The 23,536-nt window shown below is 38.6% G+C and overlaps 2 protein-coding genes across 3 annotated transcripts in view; one reads left to right on the top strand and one right to left on the bottom strand.

Annotated features, from left to right (window-relative positions):
- ncf4 (neutrophil cytosolic factor 4) overlaps positions 1–13,700 on the bottom strand; it is a 31,603-nt gene extending 17,903 nt beyond the window's left edge. Inside the window, exons 1-6 of the mRNA XM_084416656.1 lie at positions 13,548–13,700; positions 11,406–11,490; positions 10,914–11,064; positions 6,348–6,418; positions 5,600–5,727; positions 1,957–2,005 (exon numbers count right to left, since the gene is read on the bottom strand). Of these exons, the coding sequence (XP_084272782.1) occupies positions 1,957–2,005; positions 5,600–5,727; positions 6,348–6,418; positions 10,914–11,064; positions 11,406–11,490; positions 13,548–13,579 (516 nt within the window). The 5' untranslated portion in view covers positions 13,580–13,700. The remainder of the gene's footprint in view (positions 1–1,956; positions 2,006–5,599; positions 5,728–6,347; positions 6,419–10,913; positions 11,065–11,405; positions 11,491–13,547) is intronic.
- Positions 1–23,536, top strand: part of pvalb7 (parvalbumin 7) — a 37,934-nt gene that overhangs the window by 8,061 nt on the left and 6,337 nt on the right. The window contains exon 1 of one of the 2 annotated variants that reach the window (XM_084416659.1): positions 21,735–22,094. The exons of the other annotated variant lie outside the window; for it this stretch is intronic. The gene's annotated coding sequence lies outside the window, so the exon portion shown is untranslated. Of the gene's footprint in view, positions 1–21,734; positions 22,095–23,536 lie in introns of those variants that run through there. 2 annotated transcript variants of the gene reach the window in all.

Genomic DNA, 23,536 nt, shown 5'->3' with positions numbered 1-23,536 from the left:
AGTAATGAAACAAGTCTTTATAAGTGAGTTACTGAATCATTCATTCAAACTATAAAAAAAAAAATCATTTTAATTAATTTTAACATTTTTAAATAGACTGCAGCAATTAATATTTTGTCAGAACCTCTAGTAATTTACGTTTTTTAATGTAGTTGTCTGTTCAGAATCGTGATAGAATCATGATAACGGTTAAAAAAACATGAATCTCAATTTATTCAGTATCGTGCAGCTCTAATGAAAAATATCTACTAATGTCTTCCGCATACAAAATGAAGTCATACAGATTGATAATGACATGAGGGTGTGTAAATTATCATAGATTTTCAATTTTCAGGTGAACTACCCCTTTAAAAAGCAGCTCAGGAAAATAAGGTGACGATGAATAAAGAAATTAGCAAAAGTGGAACAGGGCAGCAACCATTAATGGGGCAAAGATTTGACCCAGAAAACAGAGATGCACATGTCTCTTTTTGTCTGTATTAGAGGAATGTTACAGATTTAGTGTCCTCACAGTAAATCTATCACAGGACGAGTAATCAAAATCACAACTACAGTTGTGCCACTACAGTGCATCTAGATTTCGACATCTTCTGAAGAAAGTGTGTGGTGTGGTGTTTGTCGATACGAAACTCGCTGCTGTGGTGGTGGGGTGTTTTGGTTGGTTGCCAGGGCTTGCTGTGTGGTTGCTACGGTGTTCAGTACAGGGTGTTGTGGGTGGTTTCTTACTGGCCTAAGTCAAAAGATTTCACCCTCAAGCCTCTTTCTGGTCTCTAAATATAGATTGGGTCCTTTTTCTGTAATTAGTGTGTTCTAAATCGTAGTATGTTGAAATGAGTATTGCAAAGATACCCGGGTGGTCTACTTTTACCGGTTAGAATCCGAAGTGCAGATCGATGCGCACACTAACGGCTAATATTGCCCACAACCCATTGCGCGTTGGATGACGAGTCGATGAGAACTACAAACACGAATAAAAAGTGTTAGAAAACTACAAACAATGCATTAAGTAGAGCGGTTTAGATAAAGGGGTTTGAGTGATTAATAATCAGTATCTGACCTGACGAAAATATATTTATTCAGTGTTTCCACATGTTTCATTTGCAACAACATTGTGAACTTTTGTAACCATACGTTTAACTTTTAAATACATCATTATGCAAATTGCAAACACATGAGGAGAGTCTCGCATGGAAGACCCACGACTGGCAGATACATTTCTCTCCGAAATGGTAGGATATTAAATTAAATTGAATGTCGACTATTTTAACATTAAGAAGATGATTGACAGGGCAGTTTAAACTGTGACCGGATGCGTGTAACTAAGCGAGAGCTGTCCGTTAAAGATGAAATAGCGTTAGTATTTCCCAAGGCTTGCCTACTCTTCTGCTACACACTCAAAAGTATGTACATTTTCTTCACAAAAACAGTACATACTTTTAGGGCATAGTTAAGTAGACAACTTGGGATGCAGCATATGAGATGTTTTAGACAAAACAGAAAATTGTGTAGAAAAGTAACAGCACACTTTTCAACAAACTGCATAATTTGAGGTATAATTCCTTTTCGTAACACAAACTATGAGGGACAAGTTAGTACTTTGGTCAAATCGCTTACCATAAGTACTATCAATATTTTCTACATCAGTCTGTGTGAATTATATATATATATATTCAAATTCCTCCATAAATAGAGCACTTGGAATCACGAAAAGCAAAGTGTGTGTAAGCGATGCTGCTCAGCCTTCACAGAGTTTTGTCATAATCTTCTGACAAAATGCGAGAGTTTTGTAACAACAGTTTGAGGTGTTTGTGTGTGCGTGCGTTGTGTAATAACCTCAGGATCAAATGTCAGAGCTTTGTGTGGTGCCTGCACACTTGAGTTTGTACTGTCAGTATGTGTAGTATGTAGTGTGTGTAGGCTGTTACTGAAAGTGTTTCCAAGGAAACGCTGATGTACCTCTGCTCTGGGTGCGGAGAAAAGGTCTGTTTTGGACTTCACGGTTTTTCTAGTGAGAGAGAGAGAGAAAAGAAAGAGCATTGTGAACTTCAAATGAAAAGAAGAAGAAGTGGTTTCTACAACATTTTATTACAGTTTTTAAATACCAGACAGTCAAAGTGAAAGGCTGACAAACCAAAGAAGAAATGTATTGTATCATATCTACAAAGACTCTGGGTCGTTTAAATATCAACTGCGTCTCAAATGGTTCTCCTAAAACGCCTTAACTCATGTAACCCCCCCGGTCTTACTCGACCCGCTCCGAGCGGGATTTGAACCGATGTCTCTAGTATGGGAGGCGGGTGTGCTAACAAGAACCCTAAAGACCGCAGCCGCTAGCGTCATTCGCTAATGCACATCTTGAGATCAGGGGAGTGAGGTTTACATGCACAGCTCTTACTAGCTGGCCTCCGTTACACTCACCCCCCTAAACCTCACTCCCATCCGGGTCACGGCACCAAATGTGACTGGTCCTACTCGCACTGCATTAGAGCGGGATTCGAACCGGTGTCTCCGCGTCAGAGGTGTAAAATACTTGAGTAATTTTACTTGATTACTGTACTTAAGTATTATTTTGGGGGATTTTTACTTTACTTGAGTACAATTAAAAATCAGTACTTTTACTTTTACTTAATTAAATTTTTTAAGAAAAAAAAGTACTTTTTACTCCTTACAATTTTATTTACAGTCAAAAAGTACTTCTTTTTTGGAGATCACTTCATTCTATTTTTCCTTGCTATTACCAAACCAATTGATTTGCGCTGATGCCTAGTTTAATTAAGCTTAGTGTCTAGTCTAGTTTAATGAGATTTGTTTTCACATTTCACCAAATTGGTCAGACATGTTCATTGGTCCTTTGGAAGTGACGTCATGTCGCATCTATTATCACAATGCACAGCACCTTGACCTAGAAATTAGAGAAATTATAACAGTCATTCTTAGGGGGACAATCCAGCAGCCGAAGAGCGTACCACCCCCGGGGGCCGCCATTGGCTAAAAAGCCATCACCTGCTGTTAGCATTCCATTGACTCCCATTCATTTTGGTAGGGGTGTAACGGTTCACAAAATTCACGGTTCGGTTCGATACAATACACTTGTGTCACGGTTCGGTTAGGTACGGTTCGATACAGCAAAAAGAAAGAAATGCCAGAGAAATTTCCTTGATTACATTTTTTTTTTTTTATTAAAACTAACATCATAAAGTATGATATTTTTGTACTTTGAGCAATTCTGGAGCTATAATTGACTCTTCTTAGGAGCATATAAAACAAAACAGCTCCTTGGAAAAAATGAAATGTAATAGTAGTATAGTAGTTAAAATAGTAAAATAATAGTAGTTAAAAACAAAGGTTTATTTTAGTTCAGATTAACATTTGAGGGCAGCAATTGTATTCATAATGTCAAAATAAAACTGACGTAAGCATTAAAGCCACTATTCCTGCCAAACTTACATGGTTGCAGTTTGTGTTACTACAGTAAATCCATGGTGAATGTTGCTGATCTGTGGACACTGGATGGTTCATTCATGGCACAATTTTCTTCCTGGTTTCCACGTCAGCGCTGTTTGATCCGTTAATAACGGAGAAATGTGAATGTTTCTCACTAGATCTCGCAGCGATGTTGTTACTTCTGTGGCGAATTCAAATGCTTTCTTTACTGGATCTCTTATTAGCGCTGTGTAGTAACAGTGTCGCTTGATCAAGATCGGCTCGCGCTGCACTGGTCCAAACTGATAAACGGCCCTTCAACCACACAATAATGAGCAGTTTCGTTCCGCTTGCATTACATTTGCCATTTGATGTTGGGCATTGTTGTGGTGGCGCCGGCGTCTCTTACATTATGAGCACGCTTGCCACATGCAACGCGCCTACATTTGAAATAACGAAATTTTGGTCGGCAGGAAAAATGGTCCAACGAACCAAACCGTTCTACAAATACGTGTATCGTTACACCCCTACATTTTGGCGTCACTTTGACAGCGAATAACTTTACATCTGATGCGTTTGAAGACTCCATTTGTCCATTGTTTGTGGTCCAAAATCAGCCACAGGATCAAGAGCACCAGTGGCCATACCTTAGCTAATTCTTTTCTTTTAGTGGTAAAATCATGTTTAGTGGATTGTTTAAAGAATGTTGCATACAGGCATTAGATAGTAGTATTATAGTTTGATAAATAAATACAATTAAATACAAACAGTTCGAAAGCAGGATAAAACCTTGTATGTGGTTCATTCACTTCATGTTTTTAGAGATTAAAATCTTAAACAAGAATCTCTAGTTTTCATAATTGCTGTTACTTTTACTTCTTTAATACTCAAGTACAATTTTAATGTGGTACTTTTTTACTTTTACTCGAGTACGAATCTGGCCAGATACTTTTACTTTTAATTGAGTAAAATTTTCCCTCAGTACTTGTACTTTCACTTGAGTAACATTTTTTAGTACTTTTTACACCTCTGCTCCGCGTCTCAGGCATGCTAACATGGAGGCTAAAGACCGCAGTCGCTAGTGTCAGTCAGATAGTGGCATTTGTTACTCTCAGATAATTTGGTCTTAGAATAATATGATGAGAAATCTTCGAGACTTTTGATTTGAATCTTGCCAAACCACATAGTTTGAGACAATATCGAGATCTCAAAATACTATAGACCAGGGGTGCCCAATCCTGCTCCTGCCGATCGACTGTCCTGCACAGTTCATCTCCGACCCTAATCAAACACACCTGCCTTTAATTTTCAAGTGATCCTGAAGACCTTAATTGGTTGCTTCAGGTGTGTTTGATTAGTGTTGGAGATGAACTGTGCAGGACAGTCGATCGGCAGGAGCAGGATTGGGCACCCCTGCTATAGACACAGAAGCAGATGACTTAAAGTCCCCCTGTAGTCAATGATTTTATCCCTTAAAACTCATCTTTGATCACCAAAATGAATTATTTAAAAGTTTTTTCCTGTGAAAAAATATGCATGCCCTAAAATAGCTTGAATGTAACTCGGTTGTACACCCTTGCTTCATTTAGTATACACAGATACATGAATATCCTAATTAGCTCCGCCTCCACTCACGCAAGCTCACAGATTCACTCTGCCAACTTACTGAGGTAAACACTGCACAATTGTGTCCCACTCTTTATTAAAACGTTGGACAGATAACGGTAATTAATACGCCATCTCAGAGTCAGTCAGCTGCCTTCTAACAATCATCATGATCAGAAACGCTTTAAACAACTCAGAATGTCAGTGGAGAAAGGCATATAGTTCATAACATCGTAATATACTTCATATACATGCTATATTTCTAAAACTAACAGTAAAATATACCGGGATAACCTGGCATCACTCGAGACTCTCCTGCTAGTTCACTGTTAATGATATGTTTTAAGCAAAAGTCTCCAATTAATCACATTGCTGTCTGGGAGAAACAAATAAGAAATTACATAGATCTCCTTTGTGGTTTTCCTTCCTTATGTAAATAGCTGACTGACAAAGCCACAAAACTTTTCTTTTAAATAATGGCTGTAGGAAAAGTTAGCAGAACAGCAGTATCTTATAAAGTAAGCAGTGAAGTGCTGGAAGGAGAAATGAGGGATTGTGGGAAGGCTCCTACATTCTGCGTGTGGGGGGCCGCAGGCGGCGCAGGGCCCGGGGGACCTGTTGGCTGTCCAACTCGGTCTGGTAGAAAAACATCCGTATCAGATCATCCAAAAGTACCCAGGTAGGCAGACAAAGCAACCTCTGAAGAAGAGAGAGAGTTACACGGCATGTATAGTAGGATGGTTTTTCGTGGAAATTAAATCAAGTCATGTTTGTTTCAGATGAATGTCATATTTAAATCCAGTAATGAATGCTATTAAACACAAAACGTCATTTGAGATGTGGTGAAAACGACACTGTGCTGGGAATTTCCATGATTTTTTTTTAGAATAAAGAACAAATGACGTAATTCACCGGTCATGCATGTATATCTACTGTACCACACACATATACAGTATATATATATATATATATATATATATATGTGTGTGTGTGTGTGTGTGTATATACACACACACGCACAAATTAAATTAGTGAGAGTGTGAAAAGAGTATTTATCTTAAGGTCTACAGGGTCAAACGTTGAAGAAATACACTTGAATTAAATCAGAACTGACAAGTTAAGCTGAAAGACAATGACTGGATGTACAAAAAAGAGAAGTATAAAAAAAGGGAACAGTTTTTCCCTCTCTGGTAATTCAACAGTGCTGTTTTACAACCCCCGAAGTACATGAGTGCAACAATTACCAAACACAACTCCCACCAATACAACATGACCAGGATACAACCGTAAACATTTACGAAATGTCAAGACTGACTCACCTTCATGTAATTGTTGAGCTCTGGGATTCTGCTTTCTGCAATCTCCTTTTTGTTTCCCATAAATACCTTACCTGAGGCGAAACAAACAAGTGGATGAAATAAGTATTTAAGTCTCAAAACAAATTAGTTTGTAAACTAAACAATCAAAAGCTAGCCGAAGGGCGCATCTGAATCTCTTTACTGCTAACGTTAATTAGCACTTAACGTAATGAGCACCCCAAATATTACGCCAAATTACTTTCTCATTTCTATTTTTGATTTCACCCAATGGAAATGTTAATAATGTGCATGTTGGACAATGTTGTGAGATCTGCGAGTTCCACCAGAGGGTCATTCTCAAACGCACTTGATGGGATCTGATTGGGAGAAAAAAAAAATGAAAGGGGATCCATTCACACAAGCTAGTTTGAATCAAATTTTAATACCATTTTAATGGCTATGCAATAATTCCCTTTCATCCTAAATAAATCTCCTTCTAATTCTCATTGCGGTCTCAAAAGCTGTCTTGTCTTTTCTAATACACTTTATTATAAATACACATTAAATAAGCATCAATGAGATCTGTGCAAGCAAGGAGACGTCCTTTTATACCACGTCCCTTTATGTCCTCATTTAAACTTGCCAGTTATCTTTACTTTGCATAATACTACATAATCATATTACTCATTGATGCAATCAATAGTCATGAAGACAGTAACATCCAGGGCTAATTTGTAATATAATTGGGCTTGATTAATATGGCTCCATTGGGTTCAGGTTTAGCTGGTAGAAGAAGCTTCGGTGGAAATTCAAGGAGAGACAGTGAAGCCTGTCAGCTCACAGTCTTTTAGGTGACCTTAATGAAATAGTGTGTAGTGTGCCAAAGAACGACCTCTCCTTCCTGCTCAATTCAATTATATACATATTTGTTTGGTCAAAGACAGAGAAAGGGACAGACAGGGAAAAGGAACATGAAACAAAGAGAGAGAGACAGAGAGGGCCCTATTTTAACAATCTAAGCGCATGGTCTAAAGCGTACGGCGCAAGTTCACTTAGGGCGTGTCCGAATCCACTTTTGCTAGTTTAACGACGGGAAAAATGGCCGGCGCGCCAGGTCTAAAAGGGTTGTCCCTATTCTCATAATGAGTAATGAGTGTGTTTTGGGATTTACGTGCATTAAACCAATCAGAGTCTCATCTCCTATTCCCTTTAAATGCCAGTTGCGCTCACGTCATGGCTGATTCGCTATTTACATGACGGAATTTGATAGTGGAAAGACCGAACGTGTCTTCAGAACGCAAACGGAACTGCGCGTGCGCGAGGTAAAAGTGCGCAAGCAGACCATCTTCGGGACAAGCCGGATTCCACCATATCTTTATGTACACAATAATAATCTTTTACATTTTAATCCTTTTATTTTAAATATTTGGCAGGTTTCAGTTGGTCAATGGCCCAGTCTTTTTCTGTTGCCTCAAAATAGCAACGCGCCAACAATGCGCCTGAACACACCTCGTTTTCAGACCAGCACGCCTATGGGCGCACAAATGGGCGCAAATGCATTTGCTATTTAAACAACGTGGCGCAGGAAGTGAAAATGATAACTGCGTCGGACTGAAACTAGCAAAAAACACTTGCGTCACGCTTGGCGCTGCATTGGGCCGGGTGTAAGATAGGGTTGATAGGTAAGACATAAGGCTGATTAAAAAGGGATCAGAGAAGAAGTTAAAGACATTAGAGACTAGAATGAAACTAGAGTAGATAACACTACTACGATGATGCAGATGACGTTACTATTTCTTCTGTTGGGTTGGTGTTGAATCAAGTACTGGTTTTTAATCAGACAGTTCCATTTTAATATAATGACTGATGATGACTTATGGGTTCTATCATTTCCCAAGTGGTTTCAGACATTTGTGATCTTTCAAACCAATTCAAACCAGTTTGAAAACTGTTTTTCTTTCTGTGAGGATAGATAAAGCAGAAGGATATGAGGACAGTCGAAAGGATGCTACCCATATAATTTTCCTTACAATGCAATGCTATCCCTTTCTTCTGTCTTTGCTGTTCCCCTTCCCAATCTAAGGAGTTCTGGTTAATCAGTAACTTTGTGGGAAACACTTCAAGTATTCAAAGGACAAAGTCCACCTAAGGAGTGAACTTTGACTCTGAAGGAACAGCATTGGAGAGAATCGGGATAACTGGCATCTGATTACAGTGGGATGTGGGACAGTGGAAGTGGGGTAGTGGTTAGGCCTAAGGGCAACCACAAGGAGTGATCCATGATCTGGTGTTTTGAGATCTTTCATCCAACCCTACAACTGGTTCCTTCTTCTAGCCCAAGAGTTTCCAATCCTGCAGAGTTTAGCTCCAACTTGTCAAGATTCTAGTAATCCTGAAGACCGTCATTACCTTGATTTAGTAGAGTCTCTCAAGTGGTACTTGTCTCTTCTACTTTCATCTTGTCAGAGCCTGTGCCCCCCATCCATGTCGACAGTCATTTGAAGTTGAATGTCAATTTTTGGGACTTGGGTCATATTGTCAGAGAGATGACAACAGTTTGGTGACATTCCCGATTTATTTATTAAGGACGTGTGTGTCCAATCCTGATCCTAGAGGGCCACATTTCTGCATTTTAGTTTAGCACCAACTGTAAGCAAACCTGAACCAGCAAATCAAGGCCTTCACACACACTTCCAGGCAGGTGTAGAAGGGTAGCCTTCTAGGAGCAGGATTGGACACCCCTGCTTAATGTGGACTGCTCCTGTAATAAGTTTGTGGTGGTGTTTTACACTGAACCTTAAAGGGGCAATATGATTTGTTTTTTTAATGTTTTCCTTTTCCTTTAGTGTGTAATGTATCTGTTTGTGCATATATAAGATCTGAAGTTACAAAACTCATACTCTCCCACAAAGGTCGATAATTTATTTAACAATTTAAAAGAATTTATTCTAACAGAGAACGATGATCCAGGCCTGCCTAAAACGCCTTGATTGAGGTCCAGATATTACTTCCTCAAATTTCGACGTCACAATGTGCCCAAAGGCATGCACAAAGAAATAGTCCAGGCGTTTTAGGAAAAAAGGGTGAACAAATTGCAACAGAATCAAACTCAACTGATTTTGTATCCTCAATATGTCCTGAGTAAGGAAAAAAAAGCCCAGAAGAATCCCATTAGGGGAAAGTTCCGAAAAAGACCCAAATATAGTCTATTCATACGCCTATTCATTATTTTTCTCACATGAATAGGGTACAAATTTTAACCTTTAGATATCACCATGAAAATTACTGAGTTGATTACTTATATCAAGACAAACAAAAAATGTATTACAAGTTTTTTAAAATTGTTTGTTAACATAGACAAACGGTGCATAATCTAATTACAGATGTGCTAATTTGCATAAATACCACAACAGATCTAAACATTGGGTCTAGCCAGGTGAAAATGTCTTGTTGAATCTTGTTGACAAATAACAGTAAAATACTTAATGTTAAGGTCTGAATGGAACCCATTTAGGCTACCCATGAGCATTAATACATAGAGGCAGGAAGAAGTACTTTAGAAACCAGCCTTTATTAATTTTTAAGAGATTGGGTTTGGGGCTGGGTCCGTGGGACTGTTGTTAAATGTCTATGAGGTGCTTTTAATATGCTTTAAGACAAACCATGTGCAAATTCATCAGTCAACACCATTGCTGAGTATTTTCTCTTTAAAACCGCAGTGAACCAAAGACAATCTCAAAAACACGGTTTGAAATCGCTGGTGTTTCTGATGTCACAAACTACCTTGTAACAAATCAGGTCAACCTGTGAACCTGTCAACTTGGATCTCTGAGCTGGTGTGAGTGAGTGGAGGCGGGGCTAATTTGTATATTCATATGGAAATTCAAAGAAAGAAACCTTTAAATATGTCATTTTTGTGATCAAAGATGAGTTTTAAGGGATACAATTATTGACTACAGGGGGACTTTAAAGCCTTGGAAGCTGAAGCTCGTGATTATGGTTAGGGGCGTTACATTTCCGACACCCACTTGAGGTGTTTGGCCAATCACAACGCACTGGGTCAGCTGGCCAATCAGAGCACTCTGAGCTTTTCAGAAGGAGGGGCTTTGTAGAAATAGGCGCGTTTCAGACAGACTGGGAATAGAGGAGCCGCAATAATGTACAGTTGAAGCACAGGTAAAGCACAGGTAAAGAACCATTAAAGCAAGTTAACCTGTTCAATTACACAAAATAAATAAAAAAATTGTACTTTTAAAATATCATGACCCCTTTAAGCAAAAACTTTTATAGGCTATGGAAATTTATACAATACATCTAACTAACTAATCGTTCAATTCAGTTCTGTACACACTGCACAAATATATTGACACTTTAGTTGTTACAACCTGAGCTTTTCAGGAGTTAAATTCAGTTATATAATGTGACGTTCACTCTGAATGGGATTAAGCACTTACAGTAGCACAGAACAGAAGTGAAAACCGTATTTAGCTTCAGTGTTTATGTGGCATGTGCTAGTGAACCTAGGTTTCCTCAGATCTCTACCATACTGTTATTTAGTGTAGGCTGTGCAGCTGCTTGGTCACAGACCTGGCAGGACAGGTAGCTGGCAGGTGTATCCCGTCTTGGCTTCAGATGAGTACTTCAGCTCCAAACTCTGGTGCAGAGCGAAGAACTGTCGATACCTTCTGTAGATCAGGTACTTACTGTTGCCTTTGGTCTTCACCTCAATCACGAAAATCTGCAAGAAGATGATAAAGAACAAACAAGTCAAAAACTAGGTGTGTAGTAGCGTGATCATTTAAAAAAAACATTGAGATGCAATACAATGGCATAAAACATTAGTCTGACACATGTACATGTAGGCAAACAATTAAAAAACAAATTCCAGAATGAATCCCCTTAGGACAAAATTTAAGATTGCCATTTTATAGATATCTTTAAACAACTAATCCTTTGTAGGACAGGTGTATGCTGTTGGTTAAACATAAGCCACAGGTTCAGTTAGGCAGACTATAAGGCAGATCAATTATAGAAGACAAGTAGAGTAGAAAAAAGATTAACAGGGTTCAGGGAACTCACAAAGTAATCAATGAAACCTTTCTTCTCCTCAATATCAGCAATGGTTGCAGTGACTGGGATGTTGTCCGGAAGCTGGTCGAAATCACTGTAGGGTGAACAAATGTTACAAACATTTTGATTATCACAGAAGATATGTTGTTGTCGCTGGGTTTATATTTTTATTATTTTTTTTTTTTATAAAAAATGTACAATAAAGTAATCTGTTCCAGCCTTAAAAGCAGATTTTTTGTTGTGCACACATACTGTATAACTTATAATTTATATATTGTTTGTTGAGCTTATATTAAAGGTGCATTGCGCAAGAGTCTGAGTTTTCGCAGAACTACGCCCCCTCTGGCGGCAAGCGAAACTGCAACCAGAGGTGTGCACGCTCACGGACCACACGCACACGCACGCTTGCACGAGCACGAGCTGGTCATAACCCAAGGAGCATCAGCCGCACAAATCTTTTGTTTACAATCATAATGTCTTCAGAGGTAATAAAGTTTTAAATCTGCAAGTAATTTAAAATATGTGAAAGGAAAGGCAATTGAGTAAATAACACACTTATGTGTGAGGGAAAAAATGGGGGTAGTAGAAAACTTCGTTTTTTATTCCCATCTATCGCCATGTTGAACTGTGTTATGTGTTTACTGTATCCACTTATGACTATTATTATGGAAACACGTTCATGAACAATATAAGTTACTTTGTAAAAGCTCAAAATTGTAATCATGATACCATACCATACACAGTCGGTCAACAAAGTACACCCAAATGTCTCAAGGTAATAAACAATCAAGTGGCACTATGACGTTACCATAAAAGCCAAACAGGCTAATCCGACGAAGATTTGCGGGGGTTTAGCCTGTTTTATTGATCAGCTAAGTAGCATATTCCAATAGCAATACATCGTAATTAAGCAGTAATTTGCTCAAAATTTGTGTCTAAGTATCTAACTTATATATCATTCAGCATTTTATATCACAATCATTCTGAACCTGATCACTGACAATGGTAAGTTAGTAAAACCTATTCCGATTGTACATTTATCTAGCTTACGCTAAAGCATTACACATTTTATGGATCGTCATTTATTGTCATTATTGGCCGTATCAGACATTAGAGAATGGGATATATCTTACCTTTTTATCAAGAAAAAAGCCAACTGAGGATCCCGTTTGAGCCCTAGAGCAGACCGGAGATCTCTCCACATTTGTTGAAAGCCTTCCCTATGTTTACTCTCGTCTTACCCCGACGCCTGTCTGACTCCAATTTGGACCTTTTGGTTGCACTAGACAAAAGTTCTCTTTTTTTATCTTACGTGGAGTTTGCGTTGGTGTTTGAAATGAACTACAAGCCGGTCTCTTAGAATCCATTTTCTACGGAGAATGGCGGCGTCGGCGCATACACAAACCTGCCAGACATATGAGCGTGCCGTGAACGCGCATGACGTCACGCCCAGTCTCAGATTCCGACCCGAATCCCTCTTATTTATTTTACTGTACAGGATTATAGAGGCAATCGCAGTGATCAGAGAAGGGCTCATTCAGCCCATCAGGCAATTGTTTAAGCATGTATGGGTTAGAAAACGGGTATTTTTAACATGAAAAGTTGCGCAATGCACCTTTAAAGTATATACTTTTTGAGATGGGAATACTTTACTAGGTGGATAAATCAGTTTCTTTAACACAATTGTAATTTTTTTCTGAATAATTAACATTAGGCCACAAATTTGCTTATACTGAAAACATTAATTAACCCCACTTTGGAGGTTCATCTATTTTTTTTAAACGTGATTAGTGCATACGGTGGACAAGTCTTGACTAGTATAGTTTTAGTGTAGGCTACTACACTAGACTGAGTAGTTGTTTCATAGTATACTCGGTGCAATACAGTGCTATAGTAGATTATAGTGTAGTAGCTAGGCATAGTATTTTAAAGTATAGCTACTAGATGAACTGGGTTGCACTTTATTTTACAGTAGGCTACAGTTATTGTAATTACTATAAGTAGTATGTACATGGGGAACAGGACTGTAAAAATAAAGTGCTACCATGAACTGAATAGTAGGCTACACAAACACTACGCCCTGAAAGTGTCTCTTCTATGATTTCATGAATATTCATGAGTAAATAGTAATAAAGACATGATTCCGCTCACCTTTCATCGCGCAGCTGTTGAGGGAGAGACATGCTGGATAATGGTAGATTCGGAGCTCTTCAAACCCTCACAGAGAGAGGCAGACAGAGAGACTGCTCAGTAAAGTGGAAGTGAAGCTGCGGGTGGTTTTCTGAGGCGGGTTTACAGTTGCACGTACATCAAACGGGAACTGAAAGAGTCTTTAGTATAATGAGTTCACGCGTTTTTAGAGGGTTCAGAAACAGCACGACGGAGCTCAAAGGTATGGAGACGCGATTGAAATGTTTCAAGTGGAAACAAACTTCTTCTTTTTTTATGAATATGACGCGTAAGAATATGAATGAATTAAAAAGAACTCAGCGAAACGCGACACAACCATCAGTGTAAGGTGCATTATGTAAGAACTTGTTCCGCCCACTTACCTGACAAGAGAAAGATGAAGAAATAAAGCAACCAACCTGTAAAATAATAATATAGGCCTATCATTATATATCAAAAACAACCCATCCATCCATCTTCTTCCGCTTATCAGGTATATTAATAACAATTCTATTATTAAAACCTGTCGTTGATTCATTCTCGACGTGTGTAGTTGAATCTCTTTCAGATCAGATCTCTTTAGTTAGATGCTCGAGTATGCGAGGAATTCACTTGCAGCTTCTCAACTGCTGCACGTCAACAGGTAAGACCAGTCATTGTGGTTGCATTAGCCTACTCGGCTAGAATGCTATAGGTTCATGAATCATTTAATTTATTCCACAGGTCTCAAACCCTTTCAGCAATAAGCATTTAAAGGGGTGGTTGATTATGTGTAATGTTGCTGTTTGAGAATAAACAACATCTGCAAAGTTACGACGCTCAGAGTTCAAAGCAAAGCGAGATATTTTATTTTCCAGAAATTGCTTTTTAAGGACTACTACATGACATTCCTCCTGGGTTAGTGACATCACTAACCCTAAAATTTAAATAAACCCCGCCCCCTGAACAAGATTTATAGATTATCAAGACAAAATTTGAATCAATGACTCATAGATAACTACACATAAGATACATAAATTCATCAACTAACCATTCAGAAAAGTTGTCTACATGTTGTCACTTCTTTTTGAGTCTATCCATCTTTTCGACTCCGGTTTGAAAGTTGAGTTATGCCACCATGGAGTTGTAAAAATATTGAATGTTGCTCTCATCTGTCATTGGCCAGCCAAACAGACAACTCAAGCTATTGGTTAAACCAATGTTTCTATGTCGGGTTGTTCAAACAAACACAAGTTTTATAGGGCCACTGTAATGTTTATCTGTGTTAAATACTATTTTCACTATTGTTTTAACAACATATATTGTTAAAATACCATATATTTGCGAAAAAATACTTTTGTACTTGATCATAAATACAATTTTAGTCTATGATAAATAGCAGCAAGGGGTTTTAAAATGGCATGAGGGTGAGGGGAATTTTTATTTAATATTTGGCTGAACTATTCCTAGTCTAAAGAACAGCAGAATTAAAGGCTTGTGAAGGATTGAGATGCAGTTATAATGAGTGACCGCTAGGTGGCAGCAAACAGAACAGACAATATGCAAAGTAATGATTTAACGATGTTAAATAGATATATTTCTCAAGATATTCTCTTGTATGTAACAGTCATATATAAAATAATAAATATTTATATTAATGTATTTTTTTAGATATCGTCCAAATATATTTAATAAAGCAATTATTTTGTCCAGACTATTCTGATCTGAGTCTTTATTTACTGTTCTGTACGTATTACTATCACTCTACAAATGTTCTTCTAAGGGCCCTTAAACCTGGGAATGCCAACAACGTCCTGGCAGTTTTAATTCAAGAGGGTGAACCTTACAAAATTGCAATCATATACGTAGCTACACATTGGCGCTACAATAAGTTCAAGGTCATGGCAGCTGTGATGTTTCCTTTCAGCTCCAGGGATCGTGTGTGTGTGCGTGTGTGTGTGTGATGTTTCGCATTGCCACTTCAGCGAGAAATAGCGACAGTGTCATGATCTCAAATCAAGGCCATACTACATATTACACACATGCCTGTGTTTACTGTTCTCACAAAATGAGAGGAGGAGAGTGTACAGATTTGACTGACAGGGCTTCTTTGAATCCAATTTTCCACTTCCAGACAGTGGTATGTCCTTGTATTAATAGGTAGATCAGAGGACGTTGCCTACACGTTCATAAAGTGCTGGAAACACGGTTTGTATTTTTGTATGCTTCATGTGTGCAGGGCACGGGGATGTAGGGAGGCAGCACCCCCTGTTTTCACAGGATTGTAAATGCAGCGCAATCTTTTTTTTATTTACATTTATTAATATTTATTTAGTAATTTATTTAATGTAAACACGGCTATTAAAATGTGTTATTTAAATGTTGAAATATGTTTTTTTTTTTTTTACACATACGCTTGCATATGACGTCACATTGTGACCTTTGCAGTTCAAAGAATTTGTGTGCTCTCTAACTAGCAGAAAAAATGCAGTTTTCATCACGATCTGAGCATTTAGAAATAACATTGTTGTCAGATTTCATTGGTGATTTCAAATATGAAATTATATCGTTAGCTTGGTGAACAGCTTTGGAGAATTTGATGTCTCCTCATTCAAAGATAGGAGCTGTAAGTTACTTTCGTGAGGTTTATTAAAATGGCCGTCGCGCAGAGTGAAAACTAATCAAGGTCATTATGAATGAAGCTGTAGACATGGATAATGGCAATAGGTTTGCCACATCATGTTGCTTGTTCTGTTGTACTAAGGGTTAGAGTTAGCGTTAAAAGTTGAACTACTTTAAACTTGAGCGCCACAGGTTTTTTTTTTATTAGGCTGTGTGTCCACCAAAGCGCTTTTCCCGAGGCTAGCGTACAGTGGGTATGGAAAGTATTCAGACCCCCTTACATTTTTCACTCTTTGTTATATTGCAGCCATTTGCTAAAATCATTTAAGTTAAATTTTTTTTCCTCATTATTGTACACACAGCACCCCATATTGACAGAAAAACACAGAATTGTTGACATTTTTGCACATTTATTAAAAAAGAAAAACTGAAATATCACATGGTCCTAAGTATTCAGACCCTTTGCTCAGTATTTAGTAGAAGCACCCTTTTGATCTAATACAGCCATGAGTCTTTTTGGGAAAGATGCAACAAGTTTTTCACACCTGGATTTGGGTATCCTCTGCCATTCCTCCTTGCAGATCCTCTCCAGTTCTGTCAGGTTGGATGGTAAACGTTGGTGGACAGCCATTTTCAGGTCTCTCCAGAGATGCTCAATTGGGTTTAAGTCAGGGCTCTGGCTGGGTCATTCAAGAACAGTCACGGAGTTGTTGTGAAGCCACTCCTTCGTTATTTTAGCTGTGTGCTTAGGGTCATTGTCTTGTTGGAAGGTGAACCTTCGGCCCAGTCTGAGGTCCAGAGCACTCTGGAGAAGGTTTTCGTCCAGGATATCCCTGTACTTGGCCGCATTCATCTTTCCCTCGATTGCAACCAGTCCCTGCAGCTGAAAAACACCCCCACAGCATGATGCTGCCACCACCATGCCTCACTGTTGAGAGTGTATTGGACAGGTGATGAGCAGTGCCTGGTTTTCTCCACACATACCGCTTAGAATTAAGGCCAAAAATTTCTATCTTGGTCTCATCAGACCAGAGAATCTTATTTATCACCATCTTGGAGTCCTTCAGGTGTGCTTTCATGTGTCTTGCACTGAGGAGAGGCTTCCGTCGGGCCACTCTGCCATAAAGCCCCGACTGGTGGATGGCTGCAGTGATGGTTGACTTACTACAACTTTCTCCCATCTCCCGACTGCATCTCTGGAGCTCAGCCACAGTGATCTTTGGGTTCTTCTTTACCTCTCTCACCAAGGCTCTTCTCCCCCGATAGCTCAGTTTGGCCGGACGGCCAGCTCTAGGAAGGGGTCTGGTCGTCCCAAACATCTTCCATTTAAGGATTATGGAGGCCACTGTGCTCTTAGGAACCTTAAGTGCAGCAGAATTTTTTTTGTAACCTTGGCCAGATCTGTGCCTTGCCACAATTCTGTCTCTGAGCTCTTCAGGCAGTTCCTTTGACCTCATGATTCTCATTTGCTCTGACATGCACTGTGAGCTGTAAGGTCTTATATAGACAGGTGTGTGGCTTTCCTAATCAAGTCCAATCAGTATAATCAAACACAGCTGGACTCAAATGAAGGTGTAGAACCATCTCAAGGATGATCAGAAGAAATGGACAGCACCTGAGTTAAATATATGAGTGTCACAGCAAAGGGTCTGAATACTTAGGACCATGTGATATTTCAGTTTTTCTTTTTTAATAAATGTGCAACAATTCTGTGTTTTTCTGTCAATGTGGGGTGCTGTGTGTACAATAATGAGGAAAAAAATGAACTTAAATGATTTTAGCAAATGGCTGCAATATAACAAAGAGTGAAACATTTAAGGGGGTCTGAATACTTTCCATACCCACTGTATTTTTCCAATTGTTTTCAATGGGAGCACATCATTTTCAAAAATGCCAGCCTCGTAACGAGCATCTACTGTGTCTAGAGTTGAAGAATGTTCAACTTTGAGTAAAAGTAGCATTCATCACTGTCACTTTTTACCCAGCCATCCAATCACAGTGGAGGAGGGGCGGGACTAATACAACACCGACCAACCGGCACATTCTGCTTGTACAATGTCAACAGATGACAACAACAAGCATAATAGCGGAACAAAATAATTAACTAATCCTTCCCGAAACTCTCTCTTTTTTTTTTTTTACTGAGTGTTCATCAGAGGGGTCCAAGACCCTAGGACTTTTGCTGCACTTGAACCACGAATACACACGAAACAAATTGAATGGATTCGAGGAGTTCTGAAGTTGAAATTTAAAAAAGTAACAAATCCTTCCCTCGCAGGTCAAGGTGACCTCATAGGAATGAATTGAATGCGAGTAATGCTTCAGTACACATAGAAAAACCTAAAAATGCTCAAAATTCTAACAAAAAATGCTAAAACTTTACCAAAAAAAGATTTTATAATGTCTACATGTGTATCTGAATGAATGCATACTGAAATGAACTGACTTCAGGACTCAGCGGAACAGCTCATTTGCTCCAAATAGGAGCAAAGGCCATCTAGTGGCTAGAGTTATGAAATATCATGTTATATATTTTTTTTTTCCACAAGAGGTCGGCAAAAACACCCAATGTAAGATATTTTGAGCTGAATTAAAAGGGTCATGAAATTGTGAGTTCATTAGAATTTAAGTTGAAATAATGTGAGGAATGTGCTTAAATTACTATTTATTTATTGATCAAATAATTTAAAGGTAAATAAAATAAAATAAAATAAAATAAAATAAATCGCCAAAAAAATTGCATTAAAAAAATGGAAAAAATATTAACAAAATGAAATAAAATAAGCTTTCTGGACAAAAAAAAAAAAAGTATAATTTTAAGGCTACGGGTCATTTTGATCCGCGAGGGAAAGATGTGTTACAAAGTGCGACAAGAGCCAGAGCAAATACTTTACATTGTATTAGAAACAATACAGACACAAACTATCTGTGAAATGAGATACTAACACTTCCATGGATATTCCGTATCATAGCGAGCAAAGCATTTCAAATGAAAAAACAGCTAGGCATTTTCAGCTGGATAAAAACGCTTTGGTGGACACGTCCTTAGTGCAAAAAGCTAGCGCATGTTTACATTGAAAATCAATGAAAAATCAGCGCAGTAAAAACGCGTTCTGTGTGACTGACTGTTCTTTCTGACCAATCACCATGTTCATCCTTCCTTTTCTGGCCTCTCATCATCACTCCTTATTTATTAGGAGAAAGACAGTCCATTTGTGGATCTGTTTTCTTTCTATTTCTGTCTCTCTGTCTTTCAGTCTTCGTAATGCTGAGGCAGGGTAATGTAATAGGGCCGGTAGACATAGTGAAACACCCTTGCATGGTGAGAGAACAGAGGGTCAAACAGTACAGAGGGAGAGAGAGAGAGAGAGAGAGAGAGACCCTGTATTAGTCATCCCTGTATTAGGCAGGATCAAGCTACAATATTTCGATTTCTGACAGATGGTAAGTGCTGTGTTAAAAGGGAATCCCTGAGAGGAAGACAGATTTTTGACTCGTCAGGGCTCCTACCAGAATATATGGGAGCAATGTCCCGTATTATATGCAATGGAAGCAATGTCCAGTATCAAAAAAATTAATAATAATAATAATAAAACATATAAAATAAACACAAACATACTGCATGGGGAAAGACTGAAAATCACTGTGACGTTGGCATATATGTGTGTGAGTGTTTATGCAGTAAGTATTTCCCATCAGTAAGCCGAGATGACAGGATTGAGTGCCACTTTCCAAGGTGCCAAAGAGAAACTGCTGAGAGTTGACAAGCACACAGTCATTCACATTAATCTCGATGTGACAGGCTGCGCTGTGACTAACACTGTAAAAGTCACAATACATCAAATATATATAATAATAAACAACTAAACTCCATGCTAACACCAACATAGAGACTGTCCACAGCCCTCTGACACTGTCGTGGAGTGTGGAGATGGTCATCTTGACTGCCACCAACATGAGGAAAACCAATACATTTAGTCCCACTAAGAAAGAGAAGTGGAGCGATGAAGATATACACTGGTTAAAGTCCAAGTACATACTAAAGAACCTTGAGAAGCAGTGTGAGACTGGTGATTTATCTGCAAAGAGGAAAAGAAGCTGATGGAGGAATGTAAGCATAGCTATAGAAAGTGATTTACAGGATGAGGGAAATCTGAAACCCAGCTGGTTTGATATATAGATGCTCTTATTAATACAGTGTCACATTACAGGGATCACGCAGGGCTATGTATACCCACCATGCACTGGTGTTGTGTGTAAACATGTGTAAAGAAGTTCTCCACTGTCTTTCATCAGGCGTCTTAAGTATGCGTTAAGTATGAGTGAAACCCATCCTGGGTCTTTTTTTCGGTGGGGACACATGGCTCAATCACTGTAAATATCGGACAAAGATATTTTAACACCAGGGCTTCAATGGCGATGACAAGCGCCTGGAAATATGATTAACGACATGTTCCATTCGAGTCTATAGTCAAGTCTGAATACGCAACTCCCTACTTGAAAAAAATTAAATTGAAAGTCACTTCATGTCACACTAGAACTCTGATGTCACTGAGATGTAGTGTATGACGAGACGTTACGCATTTGAAACATTCTAAAGCGTTCTACGGCATTCTAAGGGCAAAAAGAATCTTTCTTGATTGACGGCAATTGCAAAGACGTAGCCATTCGCATGCCATCTATGAGACTGATTTTTTTTTTTTAGAGAGACTGCTCTTCCATCACACTGCAAAAAAAAAAAAACTGGCCAAAATAGATTTGTGCTTTTGGTCCCATGCCCAGAGCTGCTGTTACTTAAAAGTACAACAACAAATCTGAATGACTTTTTGAAAACATGTAAATACTGTTTGACTGTTTTCTCCATGTCAAGCAGGTGTCAGAAACGTAAAGTTTTGCAGCTCTTTGCATACTGGGGTATTTCTGCTTTTTTTATATATATATATAAGTGCCACCTACTGTCAGAGGGTGAAATTACATTTTCATTCAAGCCATCTGCCATTTTTTTACGCATTGGTCTGAACAGACAAATCGCATGCAAGACCGAATTTTCATACTAAACATGTTGCGTGAACATGACTTGTATTTTATACTTCTGATCACTGACGTTTTTGAAGTTGATAGTTTAACCATCATTTTCGATTTTGTCATATGCAATGCTTTGTGGGATGAGTAGTTCATTCACAATAATTTTCTTTCAATGTTTGAAACATTTTTCCTCAAATCAAATGTTGTATTCTGATTCATTTCAGAGCTGGGCTGCGTTTCTCAAAAGCATTGAGAGTAAAGTTGATCGTAGAGACCAATGGCGTCACTGGTTCTACGATCTTCATTTGAAAAACGCATGGTTGGTTTGGTTCAATGTCCAGAAGTTGACGGAAACATTTTCTGTCATGCTTTTTACAAAAATGGAGCCAAGTTTGCTGAATAAGTGAGCGCTCGCTCACTATTGAGCTCCATTGGAATCAATTGTGAGTCAGTTTGAATCTACCAAGAAGAAAATCGAGTCTCCTGGCATGTAGAGTTGCTGTATAGGAGGAGCATTTCAAATCTGTCACTTGGATCCATTTCAGTCAGGATGTAGGCAGTCGACAGGAAGGCACTTCATTAGGTTTTAGAACAGAGCTATAAACTAAAGAGAGAGAAGTAGACAGTGATTTACTGAGAGGACACAAGAAGTCAAATGAGACCCGATTATTAATAGTAGCATTTGATTCGTTAGGCCACCAAGAAAGTGATCTCTCTCAAACACACACAGAGACACACATACAATCCTTCATTCTCCTGCGTGTTGCATTATGACCCGGTCTATCCTGAAATAGACATAGGCTAAGCCAGAGTATATAAGACACCCAGTGGACCCCCATCTCTCACCTTGGGGTCTTTCTCTCTCTTCAAGCCTATCCTCCCGCCAGCTTTCCCTTCATACAGGTATGGATAGAGTTTAGGCATATCGTTTTCTAGGATAATTCCCTAAAAAACAGACATTAATGAAACAATAGCTAACATAAAGGAAGAGTAAATAATTTGGTCTTGAAATAATCTGCTGAGAAATGTTTGAGTTCATACTGAGATCTCTGAATTTTGATTCCAGACAATTATCTTGGGAAATCCATGTTTTGAGAGGAGAAACAGATTATCGGGGGTCTTTTTCTTCAGGACTTGATCAACATTTAATCTCATTCCTGTCAAGGAGGAACATTTTATTATCATTTCTTTCTTTCTATTGGGTTGTTTGCATAACCTGGCTTACCATATAACCAAGAGCAACCACTGTAAAATTTAAAGATGCTTTAGGGACTATTAGGGGTTCCTCAGATCTCCAAACTGGCTGAACCCTCGGGAGAACCTCTAGACACCTTTTGAAGGTGCCTCAAATATCCTAATTGTGTTTTTGAGGAACTTCTTTGTATATTTCAAAATATAAAGTTCTTGCAAGAACTTGTGGGTTTTTTAGTTCCTCAAAGGTCAATTCTTTGATTCAAACAAAGGTGTCTAGATGTTCTCCAGAGGTCTCCACCCCAAATGGTGCCTCAATTATCTTTATTTCTACAGTGTAAAGTTAGCTTGTGACTTTTTAAACCACTTGTAATTCATCAGAATTACTCAAAATTCATCATTATTTGTCAAAAAGACCTTACAATCTTTCTTGACAGTCATGCATCAGAACGTTCTGCATGATTTATATCTATGTCTAAGTAGTTTATTCTGGTGAAGTTACTGTAGCAGCTGCATAAATAGTTGCATAGAGCCTGTAAACACCTGCTGCGCAAGGAAGAACCGTAAAGAAAACACCATCTCATCTATCATGCCATGTATTTTTACATTTGAAATTGAATTCTCCTCGTTTGTCGTGCTAGTGTTAGCTAGCCAACGATTTCTCGTAGCGGTCTGTCATTTCTTGTGATTTTAGCACTGGAGTTTTACGGTATGTTTTTTGTCATTTACTTGTAAAGTTAACTCTTTTGAAGTGGAAAGCCTGGTTCAACATCTGGTGTTAGAGACGAGCTCTGATTGGCTGCTGCAGTTGTGAAGTGTTAAATGAGGTTAAGAAGTCAGATCTCTTAGCGTTACAAGGGAGACACCTCAAATGTCACTTCACTTTATAATCTGTGATCTCACACACATATATAGTTCAAACTACAGAAGGATAGAGTTTCTCAAGAGAGCAAACACATTCTTCTCCGAAGGCCTGTCCACCCAACCCAACACACTTGGATGAAACATACCTTAACTTAAATAGCCAAACATACAAACACATACACAGCTGTCATGCCTTATGCATGCCACCTTTGCAGCGTATGAATGCTGTAAAGTTATTTACGGGCGACAGGAACTCTTGCAATCGTAAGAGGCCAAGATGAGAGCAATCG

Source organism: Rutilus rutilus, assembly GCF_951802725.1.
Source record: "Rutilus rutilus genome assembly, chromosome: 8".
Taxonomy (NCBI): Eukaryota; Metazoa; Chordata; class Actinopteri; order Cypriniformes; family Leuciscidae; genus Rutilus; species Rutilus rutilus.
This window is presented reverse-complemented; position numbering and strand designations above follow the sequence as displayed.